This window comes from Larimichthys crocea, chromosome XVII (genome assembly GCF_000972845.2).
Source record: "Larimichthys crocea isolate SSNF chromosome XVII, L_crocea_2.0, whole genome shotgun sequence".
Taxonomy (NCBI): domain Eukaryota; kingdom Metazoa; phylum Chordata; class Actinopteri; family Sciaenidae; genus Larimichthys; species Larimichthys crocea.
The window spans coordinates 13,606,354-13,625,014 of NC_040027.1; the positions used below are offsets into that span (position 1 = coordinate 13,606,354).

Below are 18,661 nucleotides of genomic sequence, written 5' to 3' on the forward strand. Positions count from 1 at the left end.
AAATGCTGATTTTGTTATTTTTTTGCGTTTGAGCAATTTTTTTTAAAATGAACTTTAAATGATAAAGCTTTTGTGGTAAAAATTAGTTCAAACTTGGCAAATATGTCACTAAAAAGTAGTGAATTGATTTGTATCTAAAAATATCCCTAATGATAATAAGAAAAATATCGAGTCCTAGTAAAACTAGTTACACCAGGTCATTTATTATCAAAAAAAAGTGACACAGGTAACAGAAAAAACTGCAAATATGTGAAGTTTTCAGTTAAACGTTTTGCTGATCGTCGTGTGATGATCTGTAACCGATAACAAAAAGGCAAACAATTACATATCTGTACTCAGGCTTTGCTTTTTATGCACCCACGATACTGAAGGATACAGCAGGACATCTTTTTTTAAATGTCTTACACACATTTTTTTTTTTCCCTTTTCCAATTTTCACAACCTTGTAATCGAACCCGGACACGACTGAAGGTAGTAATAGTGTGAAACTGCATTCCTACACACAAAAAAAGGCATTCGTGTTCATAAAAACGACTCCACTACTTGACAAATATAAAAAGGTCTGCGGGGAAACTAACAGACAAGAGTGCGTTCGATACTAGAATTCACTACAAAGTTCCCATCTGGCATGCCGGTTTTAATTTCTGCTACAACTTTGATTCAGTATTTTGAAGCGTCAAATTCAGTTCAATTATTTACATCCCGATTTGAACACGTTATGTACAGCAGCAGTTTTAGTCAAAGGCAAATTGAACCTGTGTGTTTTGGGGAGCGTTTAATACAAAGTCGAGTACAAAATGTAACGCTCGCCTCACAGAAAGGCAAGCACGATGGTCTCAGAAGACTGACAGGTTTGTTCCTCTCACTAACACAATGTTTTGACGACCCTTCATGCATCTTCTGCTTAATATACGCAGCACTGTGAGTGCTGGGTTGGGGGGTCTCGGGGTCTGGTCCCTGATGTTGATGTGTTCACAGAGATGGCCTGGCACTTGGGAAGAAGGTCAGGAAAGAACGGCGGCAGTGAGCAGAGTCAACAAACAGCTGTCACCTTTGCATGGAGTGTCTGGAGCCCAGCGACTGTTTCCCACGACTGACCCCTTTCCTTGGAGCGTCTGGCTGAGGCAGCCCGACCTGCTGCCTGTGCCTCCCTTTGGCCTCGGGCTCTGAGTCACTGAGCTCCAGGTCGGGACAGTATCCGTCGCTGTCCTGGTACGATCTCGCGCTCTTCACCTTGTGTTCAGACACCGGTTTAGCCCAGAGTCTCTCCTTGGTTGAGCCCTTTCGGGACAGTTTGTCAGAGGCCCGCAGGTCCTCTGTGGTCCGTACTAAATTAATAGTCGCCTCTTTGAAGGACCTGCCAAAGTGCTCCATGGCTGACTTGCGAAACCTGCTCTTGTCCAAAGCCTGATTCGAAGCGTCCTGGTCACTGGGCGTCTGGCAAGAACTGTCCTTCTGAGCCACAAACTTCTCGAAGAGCCCGTTGGATTTAGCTCGGTCTTGGTCCAGTTTGCCGTTACCGTTGGAGGAGTGGCCGTGGAGCGCCGCGTGCAGGGCTAAAGGTTTGCCGGAGGGTTTAACAGGCAGCGCCGAGCTGCTCGAGGAAGACAGTCGCCCGTTGGAGCGCTCCTCTCTCCGACCTCGTCCGTGCAGCTGAGGCTTCCCCTGACCCAGCCCTTCACCTGCATGCTCAGTAACATTACCGCTATTGTCCGGACAGAGCGGCCCATTGCCGGATTTGGAACTGGAATTTCCATTTCCAAGAGTCGATGATTTGGGCATTTTGAGCTTCAGGGTTATCCTCGGAGGAGGACGGAACAGCACGCTGTCCACCGGGTACGAAGAAGGAAGACCTGACGACAAAAAAAGTTCAGCAACTCAGCACAACTAACTATTGGCAACAGAAAGTGAGATTATTACTGGGATCTACTGTTTATATCCTAAATGTGTGTGTGATGGCTCACCAGCAGAGACCTCCTGGTTCACGAGCTTCACGTGCAGGTTGAACATCTGCTCCTGGGCTTTACTCTGCAGCAGCTTCAGCTTCTCCCTCCGACTCACCATGTAACACAGATTCCTTACCTGCAGAATAAGGATGATAAAAAACATTACATTACTGTAATGCAATTTTCTGCTCTCTGCCTATACGTGCCTGAGCCTCAGGCAGACTGTGTGTCATAAATATGTTGCAGCTCATAAAAGCATTGCAGATAAAGGAATCTGCAACTCGTTCCACCTTCTCCAATGTGCGTATCTTTGTCTTCTATGACAATAGCAAAGACTTGGGGGGTTTGGATGGTTGGTCTAATTCAAATACACAATTACAAAAAGTTTTTTTTAAGCCTGCAGTGACTTTTTACCTCCATATTTCTGTTTTAACTCCGAACTGTAATTTTCAAGTCTGGCCACCAGTTCTGCATTGGCTTGTTGTCTGCATCAGGACATTAAAGTCCATGTAAAGTAAGAATAAATCTGTGTTCCGAGTTTGTCAGACCGAAGAAGAAAGTGTAAACCACCCAGCCAAATTTAAATGATTACAAATATTGACAAGTTTATGAACTTAGGTGTCAAAATTGGGTAAAAATGAATTCTCAGCTCCAGGACTGAGGGCGACGACTGAAACGTGTCAGATGAGTTCAGAAAATGACATGACTAACTTTGAAACACTGAGCGAGATGAATTCATCTCTATCTCTCTAGCTCATGGGGCCTCAGCGTGTCATCGAGCCACCCTTTAAGGACCGCCCACAAAATCCTGAGACTGAAAACTGGTGAAAAAATGTTTGAACCTCTAACTCCACATTTGAGTGATATATCTTTCAAAGTCTTTTTCCAACATATTTAATGTGTTTTGAAAGAAATCTAAGAATTGCCTTTACAGACTTTAACACTTGTCGTTTCCAAGTGGCAGTTCTCTTGCAGACTGTGGCAACTTTTCCTCCAGGATCTCTCCCAATTGTTCTGCTGATGTGTGCAGATTAACTTGTGGTGATTTGATTTAAAGAGCGATTCCATGTTGAGAAACAAGAAAAACACTGAAGAAGATGAGAACATACTCGACAACGCATGTGGATTTTTGTTCGATCAGCTCATGAAATTCAATAACTTTCCAACCGAAACCGAGATTTGTTTTAATACTTCAGTTTCTCAGTATTTATGTCATTGCCATTGCTGAGAGTTGTGTTGTGTCCACACAGGATCACGTGTTAATAACAATACATATGTTAGATTGTGCCATACTCAAGCTGACACTACCACAGTGAGCTCACTGAAAGTAGAGCACATACTGTCTGGACTCGCTCAGTAACCAGAAATTCAAAGACTCAGCACTTCAGATTATTACACTGCTGCGTAAAAGAAAAAGAAAAAGGCACCCACCCTCTCCAGATCCTGCCGCAGGTGCATGAACATCCGCATGCGTGTGTGGATGCTGTCCTCCTGAGGCTGCAGCACCAGGTTCTCCTCCTCCTCTTTAGGTGGCAGCAGAGCTTTGTTAAAGTTCGCTTTCCTCTTCAGCTTCCAGTACTGATAGATGAAGTCGGCCAGGCGCTCGGAGAGCCCGAGGAGCTGGGCCAGCTCCTTCAGCTGGATTAGGGTGTAGAAGTCCTCCTCCAGCTCCTGCAATCTCTGCGCCCGCTGGCCAACCTTCTCCGCCTCGGCGGGGGCTTTGGATCGAGCTGGGCTCAAGCCAGCCTCGCCGGTTTTAGACTTGCTGTGCTTCAGGCAGTAAGACTTGAACTTGACTTCATCGCCTTCGTCCAGGATGGTCTTCATCTCGAGGCTGTGCTCGAAGGCACACGTCACGTGGAAAGGAGTGGTGCAGTTCTTCACCGAGCACTGTGAGACACGAGGAAACAGACGATCATGTTTATGTGGACTGTAACACACTTACTGGGCGTAACAAGATGTTAAGAGAAGCATCTGAGAATTTACATATTTTGCAGAAACCTAATTTCCCCAGTGACTCGAGTTTACATGATGTGTGTTTCATAACTGGATTACTGTTAAGAAAGACACAAGATTATCTATCACCCTGATGAATGGAACAGCTTTAAAAAAAGGTCCAGTCTGTAGGATTTAGTGACATTTAGAGATGAAGCAACTGAATACTGCTTGATTCACGCTCCCCTTCCAAGCGGAGGAGAAACTACAGCAGTGTCTGTAGATATAAAAGCTCATTCTAAGGTAACGACAACATATTTATTCTTATTTGCAGGTGATTATAGATGAATGCATGCCCAGTAAACTAAGCTCGTCATGTTACATTATTTGAGGACACTGGTGAGAAAAGCCGCCCTGATCGGACAATAATGAAACAGAAGCATCTGAGCTGCAGTGTGTTGGTTCTGTGACATAGATGAGGAAGTAAGTAACAAAGATGAGGCTTGCTTGTTGACTTTAGGCTACGGTCACACATGCATGAAAATGTTTTGTTACTTCTAGTTCCCTTCAACTGCTTCAAGCTGGGACGTTTCTGGCACAAAAGCACAATCAAACCATGTGCAGCAGGTTTATAGAGAGTCATGATGAGTTTTCACATGGAGCGTTTACTCTTTCTGAAAAGCTGAATCATGTCCTGGAGTCTTCTGAGCTGAACCTTCTACTGTACACTGATAGTAAATTTCAGCACCTCGTCGTTGATTTCAAACAACAATCGCACCGTAAGATCCATCCACGCTCACCTGGATACAGGCGCCTGTCTTCAGTTTACACAGACTGCAGATGAGAGACCAGCGGCTGGGCGGGATGTGGGAGACTTTAGTGATGGGCTCCATCCTCTCGGGACAGGCGATGCTCACCTACAGAAGAAGGAAACATCCGTCATGATGAGTGTAGAACAACGTGAAGTGGTGAAGAACGCAGCGGAGGATCTGAGTGTCTGTACTAACCTCTGGTATCCACAGGGCACAGCTTACATGCGCCCACTTGGTCCCTGCACGCGTAGCCTTCATGGCACCGCCTTTCTGAGGACAGAGAAGGCACTGCGGGTCGATACCGAGGACACACGTCCTGCACAGCCAGTTTCCAACAGGCACTTTGACGATGCCGTAACAGGCCTGTGGGGAGAGGAGCAGGAGGTTTGTAAGCAGCTGTTCTGATATAAGAACTCAATAATCGATGGACTGGTCGGTGGTTGTGCTGCCGTTTACCTGGTGCACACAGATGTTGCACTTGTCACAGAACACCATGTCGTTCCCCTCTTCGCTGTCGGGGGAGCGGCACACATCGCAGATCACGTCCTCGTCGTATTCGATCCCCAGGCCTTCCACCGTCTCGATGGCGTGCTTCATGTTGTCATGGCACTGCCTCTCCAGAGCCTCCATGGCGCGCTCCATCGTCAGCTCGTCTATGGGCTGCTCCCCTGAAGAGATAAACAAGAACAAAACCCAGCCCCCTCAACACAGTCAGAGAAAGCTCAGCAGACTGTTGGGAGTCCAAATCTTAATGCTCTTATTTCAAGCTTGGGGAGACAGATGTCCACGTTTGTAGATAATGCAGCACTGTGTGAATTTCTGGATTATCCCCTTATGATTCTCTCTCTCTTACCCATGCGGTCGAGCTCCTTGTTGAGTGTGTGCAGCCAGTAAAGGTCCACGTCGTCCAGATCGTAGCGACACATGGCCTCTGCCAGCTCCTTTATGTTGACATAACCCGGTTCTGTCGACTCCTGGCTCGAGCACTGGACGTACTTCCTCTGGTGGGTGTAAAGCACCTCCTTGGGCTTCTCCACAATAACTCTGCACGCGGAAGATAAAAATACGTCAGCACATTTAGACAAAGCTAGATGAACTCTGTCCTCTCTGGGAGTCCAATGGGGTTACCTGACAGACGGCTCTGGGATGGTGTCTGGACTCGCCAGCACCTGGACCCCCTTCTCCCACTCCATCTTCCAGGTGTCTGCCAGCAGGTAGTAGTCCTCTGGGGACACGTGGTGGGAGTCGGGCAGCTTCATGGCACTGATCAGGTCTTTTCTGAACACCTGCGGGGAGAGGCCACGGCACAGAGTCACACACGAGTCCTCGTGTTTAACAACGCTCAGCACACAGCTGGACGGCGAGGACGGGAACTTACTTCAGCCGGTTTCTTCTGGTTGGAGGCGGGGGTTCCAGGTTTGCTGCCATACTTGTTGGAGGAGCAGAAGGAGGTGGAGGGACCTAAATAAAGAAAGAGGGCGTGAGTGGAAGAAGAGGAGTGGAAATTAAGTTAATTTGATTCCACTGGGCACGGATGCGATGAGTTCGGTCGATGTTTCAAACCCCGGCAGAAGCGACTCTCAACTCAGCTGTTCAATTTGTGACAGACGCCGCAAGCAGCTTGAGCAGACAGGAAGTCAGACACAGAAACGGCACAGAGAATCTGGCCTTTTTTCAAAATAAAACACCCTGTCCATACAGCCAAAAGAGAAACAATTTAACTATGTGGCATCTTCACATATTTAGAGGATCATTAACCAGAAAAATGATCAAATCTGAGCAGGTTAACAAAGTCTGGCGGGCTTCTGAAACGCTCCTGGTGGGGTTTGAAGTGAGGACGAAGCAATACAATGTCCCGGCTGTGACGTGACAGGGACGTTAATTAAACAGAAGACTCACTCTCATTGTCAGAACTGTCGCTGCTGCTTGAGGACCTGAGACGTTTCATCCTGTAAAATCCTGCAGAAGAAGAAGAAGAGAGAACGGACATTAAAACATGTGGAGCGTGTGAAAAAAAAAATCAAATCAAACAATATAAACTAACACGGTTACTCACCATAAATTTCAAGTTGAAGAGCATGCTAGTAGATTCCTCTGATAAACCTTTAGCCACTTTATTTTATGCCTGCAAAAAGAAAAACATCTGTAAACTGAAGCAAAACATTTGGGCGTGAAAGAAAAACATGTTTTTTGCATAGTTGGGTTATTGTTTGGCCGTGAAGTATGTAGTACACCGAGCCACTAACCGATAGAGTCGATGTCAGCATCTGTGTAGTATTAAGGTCAGGACGTTTTTTTTCTGTTTTCAGGGTTTATTTTTAAAAATGCCGACAGTTTAAAGTGAAAGAAAACAGAGCAGACAGACACCACAGGCTTACAGTACGCGCCTTTAGCAACACTGAACCACTGGGACGACTCATTAAAAAAAAAGGTTTCCAAATACTGAGGGACTCAAACCCACAGTCGCCCCAAATACAGTACGCTGTTTCAACAGACAGGACATGCCTCACATTCCCCATGAGGACAGGAGGGGTAGGAGGGGGCATGAAGCCATTTCCACTCCATACCATAGTACGAGTCAAACACACCGATGCCAACTGCTGAGAGAAACGTACAGGCGTACAGTCTGACGCTGCTCGTGACGTCATTCAGCCTGATCACAGCGACTGAACGGGGTCAAACGTGCCGGACATCAGCGGCAGATTCTTGAAAATCGACACAAACACACCTCAGTGCACTGTGTGTGTGTGTGTGTGTGTGTGTGTGTGTGTGTGTGTGTGTGTTCGGGCCGACATCTGCCGCTGACATGAGTGTTTCCATCTCTGAGCACAGCACACGTCGCCGTGTGTTCAGCTACTCCAGGCTGATAAATAAACAAAGGGTGAATGAATGAAGTCCGGCCTGTTCGAGTGTGAAGCTGCAAGCTTTGACTGGATCGAGGTGAAACGCAGAGCCGGATGAAACGTACAAACACTCAGAAAAATGTGTGTCATGTTTCCATTTTCAGTTATGTTTAAGAAAAGCATTTTATATTTGAACATTTTTTGTGCCTTTAAAGTATAAATTCGGGAAAATGAACAGGCAAATCTTGGTTCTCGCCTCTCAGATGTGTGGATTTGATACTTTCCTCTGTTTGTAAATTGAATATTCGAGGTGAGGTTAGTCACACAAAACAAGCAGCCTGAAAACTTCACCTTGGATTCTGAGAAATATTTATCTATCTGGTGCTTGATTTCTATCTTCCTTAAAAAAAAAAAAAAAGGTCCAGTGTGTGAGATTTAGGGATGAAACAATAATGTTTTTTGCACAGTTTGCACAAAACGACGAGCAAGACAAACCACAAACAAACAGTGCAGGGAGAGGCAGAAACCTGGTGGGCATAAAACAAAGAGCATGTTGCCCACAGCAACATTTACAACCTAAAAAACTTTTAAACATTGATCATGACAATAACTGTTGATGGAAACGTGTGAGTACTCCGTGTTTTCTTTCACTGTGATACTGTTTTGTATTTTGCACAATAAGGTCAGGCAGATCATTTTTCTCATGACAAACACTAGTGGTTACATCTGAACACAAAAGGTCTCGGGTCAAAGCAAAATAGAAAAAACAAACACTTTGGGGAACGATCTGGCCTCCAAAAGTTAATTTCAGAGGAAGTGTCCTTTAGATATTTAATAAATCTTCTGTTCTTGACAAAGACGAGTGTGCAAGTAGATAAAACAGAGACAAAACAGAGCAAGACCACCACAATCTGTGTCAGTAACTAATATTAATGACATTACAGTTCAACACTGGAGGATAAACACTGTTTACGTGCACAGATATGACATCACACTGTACACAAACCACTTCTACCAGGTGACAGGTGGGTATCCATCACAACCAGGTTTCAGTCCGCCTGCCTCAGGTCCACAGACGATCCACGTCTTTGCTGATTTTTATATTAACCGGTAGGTGGCGGAGACAGGAGCCACCACATCAGGTGATGCCACAGATACTACGTCCATATTTTATACCGTCTATGTGTAGGAAGGAGTGGGTGAGTCAAGGGGGGTTTAAATCCTACACACCGGACCTTTAAAATTTCACTTAATATCTGTTATGTGGCAAAACACCAAGACAAATATCTTGTATATGAAAACCTACTTGACAATAAACCGGATTCTGGTTCTGGTCCGTCACCAGAGGTAAACTAAACAACTTTAACACCCCACACACACACACATAGTATAAACGGATCATGCGCACAGATATGACATCACACTGTACACTAGTTAAAAAAAAGTGACTACTTTGTTAACTGGTAGATGCCGTTTCACATCCACCGACAATCAATGTGTTTGCCGATACGAGATTAGGACGGTCACGGATACGAAGTCTATATTTTAGGGAGGGTGAGCCGAGAGGGGTGCAAATACTACAAACACCGGACCTTTAAATTTTTACTTAATTTTTTTAACTTAATGTTTGATATGCAGCAAAACACCAAGACTAATACAGGTCCCCAATGAGCCTGGTTCTGTTTTTGTTTCTGGGGTAAACTAAACTTTAACACCACTCACAGTACATATGTGACATCACACTGCACGGATGTGACATCACACTGTACACTAGTTTAAAAAAAAGTGACCACTTTGTTAACTAGGTAGATGCCGTTTCACATCCACCGACAATCCATGTCTTTGCCGATACGAGATTAGGACGGTCACGGATACGAAGTCTATATTTTAGGGAGGGTGAGCCAAGAGGGGTGCAAATCCTACACACACCGGACCTTTAAATTTTTACTTATTTTTATTTTTTAAACATACTTAATGTTTGATATGCAGCAAAACACCAAGACTAATACAAGTCCACAATGAGCCTGGTTCTGGTTCTGTTTCTGTGGTAAACTAAACTTTAACACCACACACAGTATAAACAGGTTATGTGCACGGATGTGACATCACACTGTACAGAAAAGAAACCACAGAAACAAAAACAAACTGTCCCCCCCAACAAAAAATTTGCATCCGTTTCCTTGTTTACATTTCTGCCCTCATGCACATGCACTACTCTGTGACTGTGACTTTATATGAAATAAAACAGTTTTTAAAAAAAAAAAAACAAAGAAAGAAAGAGCCTGCCCTGCCCAGAGACAGCCTTGTTGGCGCCAAACACACACACACACACACACACACACACACACACACACACACACACACACACACACAGGCCTGTAGCAGGCGGGCACTGCAGGCTGTGGAGAAATCAAACATGGGCGCCACCATCGTGCAAAGATGTCACTTCCTAGAGACATTAGGGCGAAAATTCACCCAGCTCAGCAGCTTCAGCGCTCACCGTGCTGCTGCTGGGAACTATCCGTCACATCACACCCAGAAATAGTTGTTAAAAAACGGCAGAAAAAAAGAGGGAGCAGGCCCCCGTGGCCTGGATAAATCATCCAGGGCAAATCCTGGCACCCTGAACACCGAGCATATTGTTCACATTCCGGCTGTTTTTACCTCCAGTCCTCGCTCTGTCGTCAGATTAGTCCCCGCCACGTGTCGCTCCACACAAAGCCTTATTAAACACTAATTAAAACAGCAGCTCTGCCTCCAGACGTGCAGTAAATTTGGGTTTTTTTTTGCAGCCCACCACAGTGAGAGTCTCTCCTGGGTTGCAATCTGTCCACCACCACCACGGCACAACAGCTCTATTGTACCGCGCCTCCCGCCAGGTCCTAAAGCCCGCCGGTTTCCGCCTCCAAAGCATGGCTGGGTGCGCTCGATTTGTGTACAGGCGTTAACCTGTTACTACTACGGAAGCCGAAGGCGATCATACATTCACACACACACTTACCATACTTTTATATTTATTTTATTTTTTTTTATCTGTATTTATGTTTCCATTCCATTCCATTATTATTATTATTATTTATACCTTGCAGTTTTTATTTATATCATAGTCACTTACTTTTGTAATATTATTTATCAGAATCAGAATCAGAAATACTTTATTAATCCCCGCAGGGAAATTGTTTTTGTTACAGCATCTCCTAAACGGTAAGTGAGATAGTAAAAAAAAACAATAGCGAGAAACAAACCTTTAACAATATACACCTATACAATATCCTATTTTAACACTATATACACATGTATAAATAACAGTTAAATAAAACCAGTAACGGTAAACTATGCAATATGTAAATCTAAAACCTTATAAAGAATTTAGTCTTTGAGAGACTGTTGAGAGAATAGACACTGTTTGTATAAAGTGCAGTATAAATGCAAGGTCTCTCTTAATAATATTATTATTTGTATCATGGTCACTTTCTTTGCAATATTTTCTTACACTATGGTCACTTTACATTACAATACTCTTTTTATATATCATGCCACTTTCATCCTCAGTACTTGTCTGTTTTTGAAGGTTGATTGTTTTTTGTGTTTATTGTGTAGGTTATATATATTTCGGTCTGTTTGTTGTGTTTGTTTGTTTTTTGCCTTTTCTACTTTTTTCTAATTCTGTAGTGTATGATACACTTTCCTCTGCTGCTTTAACAAGTAAATTTCCCCGTGGTGGGATGAATAATGTATAACCAAAACTAATCTTGTATGTGCTTAAATCTTATCATGACTGATGAAATATATAACATGTAAATAAATTTGGATAAGTACACTGGAACTTTAATAAAGTAATACATACATCTGAATGTCACATTTCAGCTTTCTTTAATGAGTATTCTGTATTTTATGGAGCTGTTTGTCGTTAACACAGGTGTGAACCTGTTTGTGTGCAGCATGTCAGAGATCAACCGATTCAGTGACCACAAAGAAAATGTTTTGGTTTTGTACATATATGGACTGTAGTGGAAAATTTAAATAGATAAAAACAGATTGTGAACTTTGGAGATTATTATATCAATCTTTTTTCAACACATTTTGACTTTACAATGTTGTGTAGTTATTGGAAATGTTTGGATCACATTCAAATGGTCTCTGCGTTCTCACCGAGGTTTGGGCTACTTGCTGGAGTAGTAAACTGGGTTCCAGTATTCACCAGACCTCATGCGTATACATGGAAATGGATATCAGAACAGAAATGTTTACACCTCATTCTTTATAGAGTCAGTGGTGTCCTCTAACACAGTCCTCAACAATGATATGAAATAACCAGTCTGTGTGCTTTCAGATATTCTGCAGATTTTAATGTGACATTTTTATAAAGACAGATTTGAGTGTAGAAACAACAAATTACAGACAAATGTGCATCATAAAGACAAATTGCTCTACAAAAAAAAAAAAAAAAAAAATTGCTCAATGCTCAAGTACAAAAGATTTACAAATACAAAACATCACAACAAGTCCCCTATGTTTTTCCTTTTCTCAAAGGCAACTGACAATCTAACTTTAGCTAAATCTGCATGTTATCACTGATAAATTAACACATGGCAGGCCTCCAGCTCAGAATGGGTGAAAGTCAAGCTGTGATGAAAATGCTACCCGACATACGTGGAAGTCAAATAGGTGAAGTGAAAGCTGCTAACTGTGCTAACTCACTGAGGAAGACGGCACACTATTAATGAACTCCCCAACTCGAAACACTGGAATTAGTTTCCATTCAGAGAAAATGAAACTAATGTCTAATATTCAAGCACCAAAGAAAAAATGTTTTGCCAGAAAATACAGTCAGACAGGAGCATTTACAGTTACAGCTTGTTTAAGCAAGTAAAATTGCTCTTTATTTAAGAAAGAAATGACAGGTTTGTCGGGTTACAAAGGGGAAACAGACTGTTCCTCATGAAATATCTATTTTTGTGTAAATGAGAACTAAAACTACTCTCAGCAGGATGGATTATTTACTATATTGTTATTATAAACCTGCGTTGGCTCAAGTCTGTCACCCGATAAACAGCATCACTGCTTTGTTTTTCAATCATTAGAGTACATGTATGAAAGGCCTGATTACTAAACATGATGAAGAACATGAATCGCGTGTTGGTACAAAAACATTCAGTAGAGAGTATAAAACAATTATTACAAAATAAAAAAAAATGATCACAAGTTGCCTACATAAAAAGCCAGCACGTGTTTACACACTCAGTAAATCTCAACAGACAGCAAACTGCCACAACTCAACTTTGGCCTACGGCTGCATTCAGACAGACTCCAGCGAGAACGCAGGGTTTTCCATTTATTTGAGTGGGTTTTGGTTGCGGCGGTGCAGGACGCAGGGGGTGTCAAAGAAATGTAACGAGAAAGCGTTGAAGTTGATCCAGTTTTTGGAAAAACATAACCCGACATCACGCTGCGGCCGCCAATCAGACGTTCAGATCATTAAGTGTCTCTCTCTCTTGCTCTACCTGTTGTGTTCTGGCTTTGTTTATTTCACGTAACCAGCTTCTAAAATCTGTGTCTGACTCATGATTTACGCTGCAATGTGGCAACACGATGAAGTTTCCTTTGGTTTGGCTTCAGAGACATAGACAGTGAATGAGAGCGAGCGAGCGTCGGCCTTGATAAAGCCGGTTATTTAGCGAAACGCCGCACGACCCTGCCGCGACTTGCCTGTCTGAATGCGCCCTAACAGATATCAACAAAGATGCAGTTATCATCTGCACAGCATGTCTCAAATATACACATTTCAAACAAATCTAAACCACATACACAAATAAGTCCTCATTAGAAATAAAAAATATGATTTTCATATATTTATATTTATATATAAAACATTTTTTCCATCAGGCATTCTTGTGCTTATGCTTTTGTCGCTGCAGTGATGGTGCCGGACGGTAAGGAAAAACAAAAGCTTTAAATTAAAATGAATTACATTTACAGCAAAGACCTACATTCACGATCGATAAAATGGACAGAATCACCGAATACATTCGTAGAAATATAAATATTCACAGCACTCTTAGCAACTAGTGGACGTTAAGTGGTTTTACAGCAAATCTTTTTGGACGGTAGGGGGGGTGAATTTTAGTCTGCAGACTCGTGGTCGACGCACTGAATTGTTTTATCCAAGGCTTTATCAAACACAGTCCTCAATATGTTTCATTCCTACCCCATTTTAACAAGCTAATAATCAAACACTATTCATATTCAACCCAAACTGGGTGGCAGGGGATGTTTTGAAAATCTGATTCAATGTCTGACGAACAGTTCTTTGATACTTGGTCATTCACAGGCCCATCTGCATGTCAGCGAAGTTGAAGAAGCTGTCCACGTCTCTGGAGGACGTATTTTTGTTATCGGAGACAAAAACCTGTGGAAAAAAAACAACAACATGTTCTAGATTTGAATCTTTGCTCGAGAAAGAGAACTGAGTGTTTGCCAAACTCGAAAAGAGAAGCGCCACAACTACAGTAACAGTTACCTTGGTCCCGCTGAACACTTCATTAGCAATGTTTTTGCAGGCTTCCACGACTCCGTCACCGTTCAGCTCGAGAGCAATGACGGGACCTTTAGAAAGAAGACATGACAGTCACAGTCCTGCATTTACGCTAAATATACAGTAGGCCTCCCACCTCAGTGCAAACTCCTGTAACTCTGACACACCCTGGTTGTGAAACTGCTCCCTACTGAAATGAGGATCTTTCCGGTATTAAACAAATCTGACTGCTGATTCAGCTGATTCGATGGAAAACTAGCAGTCAGCAATGGTGTCATCATAAAAATCATGTGATTTCATGTGAAGTCATTCTTTTAGATTCTAAAACAACAGAAAGCAAAACAGCAAACAGCTTTCTGAGAGGCGGTGAAGTTAGAAGTATTTGGTTGGAAGAAGAAATCCAAAAGAAAGAGCTGACTGAGGTTTGATATGATAATAAACAGTCGTTTGTAGCATTATTTAAGGATGTTGGATGACCACAAATTTATTTCTCTCTGCTCTGCTGTAGTATGTGCGACACAACTTGATGCTTTCATCATTGTAATGAACATGTTGTAAGCTGATGAAAAGATACAACCGAACAAACATGGCTCGGTTTCTGAGCAGGTGATATTTCAAAAAGTACCTTTGGTGATCCACTCCACGAGATCCTCCGCACTGTTCTGGAACACTCTCTTCACGTCTTCCGGTCGCATTGAGACTTCCTTCGTCTGGATCAGCACGAAACCTTTAGCGGTCGCCTGTGAAGAATTAGAAAAGTTCAATCAAACTATGTTTGCAGTGAGCCATCTTCAAGAATCCTCTGTGACTCTGATATTGTGAGGATGACACTTAGAACAGGAAGTCTTTACTGTCCTACATGGGGATCGAGTCTCGTGCTTGTGTGATAGAGTAATGCATATTTTGGTAACAACACAAACATCACTGGAATGTTTGAGTAGCAACACGGCCAGCTTAACACTTCAGGTAATCACTCTTCAAGTTTAAAAAGTGAGCTTACAGAACAGCTAATGATGTGAATTAGTTAGCTAGTGTTTTGTTATCATTGAAGATGTGACTGCACGTCACTTTTATCTTCGAAAATGTGGTTATCTTTTAACATGGACGAGCTGGCATGTAGCGTGTCTCTGTACAGGAAGGGAGAAAGTCGATGGAGGCTCTGAGCGAGGCTTGCTCAACTGGTATTGGACCTAAGGAGGGTCGGGCGTGTAATGCAAGTCATAGCTGATGACTCAGAATCAGTTTCAGCTGTTTTTTGCCTTCCTTTAAATTCCCCCTTGACCTTTCAAAACAAAAAACCCAGATTTGTTAAACATCCTCACATCCTTTTTGTCCTTCTCACCTCGTCAATCATCTTGCGGGCGTTTGCAGTGGTGTACTCTCCAGCGAAGAAAACAAAGAGGCAGGACTCTTCACTGTCCTTACGCCTCCCTCCCTTTGTCAAAGGCACAATGCTGCGTGCGGGGTCGTTGGAGATGCGAACAGACTTGAATTCAGACTCGGCGTCTGGGACCGGTACAAAGTCCTGAACGGCTGAAGCCTCTGGCAACAAGCTCCAATTGTTCTCTCCAGACACCGGCGTGAAGTCGTGGATGTTGCTCCAGTTGTTGTTGAAAATGCTGAGCCCTGCGTCCTTGAAGTGGAAGGCCATCTCGGGGTAGAAGTACTGAAAGCAGCCGAACTTCATACCCGTAGATGATTCGATGATGGGCTGAGTGGCGCAGCACAAGAACACATCCATCTTTTTACAGTCCCGTGTGCGAAACTGCTGACAGGCCACCACGCACTTGATGTCTTTACAGTCTCTGAAAAACACACTGCCCTTGACAGGTCCGAGAACAATGCGGCAGTTGACGCAGTCATCAATGGTGATCGTCGCTGAGTGGTCCAACACGTAGATGTTGCAGTTCTCGCACTCTTGGATGACAAACTGTTGCCCGTTCAGTTTGCCAGGCAGACGGCCCACCGTCACATCTTTCAGCCCTGTCAGCATGTAGTCCTTAGGATCAACCTGTGTGAAGAGAAAAAGGAGACTCACTGAGTGTTCAGACAAATCATTCATAGCATCACTTCTTGGTTCTCTCTGTCACATCTACATGTAACAGGCGGAGGGAAACTCAAGATACATGATAGTTCACAATCATTCCATTTCCCCTTTGTGTATTAAGTGCATTTCAGAAAGGGGAACATATCTCTGTTATTTCTGGAAACATATTTCCAGATTTGGGACTTCCCCTATACTCTTTATACCCTTTGATAAATGTGCTGTATTGAATGTCCATTCTTGTCGTTATGTTGTGGTGTTTCTATGTATCTAAGCTGTTATGTATGTGAAGAGTAGGGGTGAGATATTTTTAAAGGTTTCGATGCCTTTTTAGACTACACACATGCAGACCAGACGGTTTTCTGAGTCGGATAAGACCTTAACACTGCAACCAAGCACAAGTTCTTAAAAACGTTCACTACAGAAGTGAGTCAGTCTTCATAAGTCCCCATGTTCAAATGTCCAACTTCACAGCAGAAATAAACATGTTTACAGCCTGGTACAAAAAACAGTTTTGGTTTCTGTAGGTAATTTCCCCGTTTATGACAACTGTACTGAGGGTGAATTTATATAGAACTCACCTGTTCAAATTATATTAAGTCTTAAAGTTATGCATAATTAACAGTGTGGCCGCTTTGACTGACAGGTTGGCGTCATTCAGCCCATTTCAGGTCTGCTGATGATGTATGTGTCGTATTGTATTTGCATATTGCAGACTGGAAACAAAACTGAAACTATATTTAGTTTATTTTCACATTATGGGTGTTTCTGACCATTTTATTTATATATTAAGATCATTATTTTCATTTTACCTTCCTGTGTATTTTCGCTGTTTAGTGTTGCATGTGTGGTTTTATGTGTGGTTTTATGTGTGTGTGTGTGTTGTACTGTTTCTATGGTTACATTTACACATAGTTTCTTTTCTTTGCACATGTCAAATGTCTATGCACACCCTCTGCACAGATTTAACTCAAAGGTTAACTTTGATGCATGTTTACTGTGTCTCATGCTGCTAATGGTTGCTTGAATTTACCTCAGGATGAATAAAGTATCTATCTATCTATCTGAAGCACACCTCAATCATCCACAAAAAGTCTTGACTTATAGTTTCCTGCAGGTGTCTGGCTTTCATGAGTCACATTTCGTGTTAACTTGTGCAGGTATCCGCGTTGGTGTAACCAAAAATAAGGCGCAACATCCCATGAAGTCAAAACGGAAGTTAGTTAACGCCTTTACCGTCTGAACAAGCCATGTTAGATAATAATGTAAGGTTGGAGCACGGTGCACGGTGCAGTAATCCGATAATGAGATAATGTTGTGGGCACACGAAGTTAGTAGAGAGGAGTGTTTCCAACTTATAGCGAGCACTGCGTGAATCTCTCGGCACGTAAAGGTGAATACAGGTGTGTGTCAGAGCTGCTGCAGTGAATCTCAGCATGTAAACAGTGTTAGTTTACCTTATAAATATCAACATAAGCCGTGTGCAGTAGACACTTGTAATGCAAATGTGTAACACACTCAATTTGGGGTTCAGTATCTTGCTACACTTCGACATGGAGGACTGTGGGGGAGCCGGGGATCGAACCGCCGATCATCTGATTAGTAGAGGACCCGCTCGACCCACCTCCACAGCCACAGCCGCCCTAAATGAGCTGACCACACCTGTACGGCAGCTACTAAAATGTGACTATAAGTCAGGTTAGAGTGAGTTAAGACCTCCAGGTGTGTGTGTGTTTGTGTTTATTTGTTGTTGTTGTTGTTGTTGTTGTTGTTACCTTCTCCCTCTTGTCCCAGCTGTACTGCTTCGGCGCTTCGTCCGTGCTGTTGCCAAGGGGAACCGCGTTGCTTGTCGTCGTGGTTTCAACGGTCGTCGTAGTTTCAACGGTCGTCGTCGTCGGCGTACGATCCTCTTTATCGCCCGACTTTCGTTTGGATTTCTTCGAGAAGAAGCACCCCATTTTTTTATTTTATTTGTTGTTTTTTTTGGTCTTCTCACTAGCGGCGACCAGATTTAAATTTCTATCCGTTTACCTCAGAGAGAAGACGAGAAATGTGCAGCAGCAGCTCACCTCCACTTTAGTTGACAAGATTTTTCTTTTTTTTTTTTAGCTTCCTGTTTCCTTAGCTTCGTTTCACAACCAATCGGTATGCGCGGTAGTCGTTACAGCAGCCAATCACAGGCGAGGGCGGAGTGACGGGCTCGTATTAGAAGAGGTGTGCGCTCATGATGCGTTTGTGGACAAACGGAAAAAGCAATGACACAACCTGATTTTAGTTTAAACATTTATTTTAATGCGTGTTTATGTACGTAAAATAAAAAGATATTCATACAAGATGTCATTTCTGAGTTAAATTTAATATGGTTATTCCGTTTGGCCTATATATTATTCTTAAGGTAACAACAACAACAACACAATCTGATTCAATTGCATTGTCCTATTTTAACCTGTTTTTAATGTTGTATTTTTGTAACTTTTATGGTTCTTTTTGTTTGTTTCTGTTATTTGCCGTCTACTCTAATTGATTGTAAGGTGTCTTTGGGTGAC

General features: G+C 42.9%; 2 protein-coding genes across 2 annotated transcripts; both read right to left on the reverse strand.

Moving 5' to 3' along the window:
- Positions 1-183: 183 nt before the first annotated feature.
- Positions 184-10,474, reverse strand: jade3 (jade family PHD finger 3). Its single transcript, XM_019252978.2, has 12 exons — positions 10,201-10,474; positions 6,750-6,818; positions 6,593-6,652; positions 6,072-6,154; positions 5,822-5,979; positions 5,547-5,737; positions 5,150-5,361; positions 4,889-5,056; positions 4,682-4,798; positions 3,378-3,836; positions 1,965-2,082; positions 184-1,853 (listed from the first exon to the last, which is right to left on the reverse strand). The coding sequence occupies exons 3-12, from the start codon at positions 6,639-6,641 to the stop codon at positions 1,048-1,050; spliced, it is 2,361 nt and encodes a 786-aa protein (XP_019108523.1). The 5' UTR covers positions 6,642-6,652; positions 6,750-6,818; positions 10,201-10,474; the 3' UTR covers positions 184-1,047.
- A 1,394-nt stretch (positions 10,475-11,868) lies between these two features.
- Positions 11,869-18,240, reverse strand: rp2 (RP2 activator of ARL3 GTPase). The gene is made up of 5 exons (XM_019252918.2): positions 17,891-18,240; positions 15,414-16,082; positions 14,697-14,811; positions 14,057-14,142; positions 11,869-13,945 (listed from the first exon to the last, which is right to left on the reverse strand). The coding sequence occupies exons 1-5, from the start codon at positions 18,071-18,073 to the stop codon at positions 13,862-13,864; spliced, it is 1,137 nt and encodes a 378-aa protein (XP_019108463.1). The 5' UTR covers positions 18,074-18,240; the 3' UTR covers positions 11,869-13,861.
- Between the last annotated feature and the right edge of the window lie 421 nt (positions 18,241-18,661).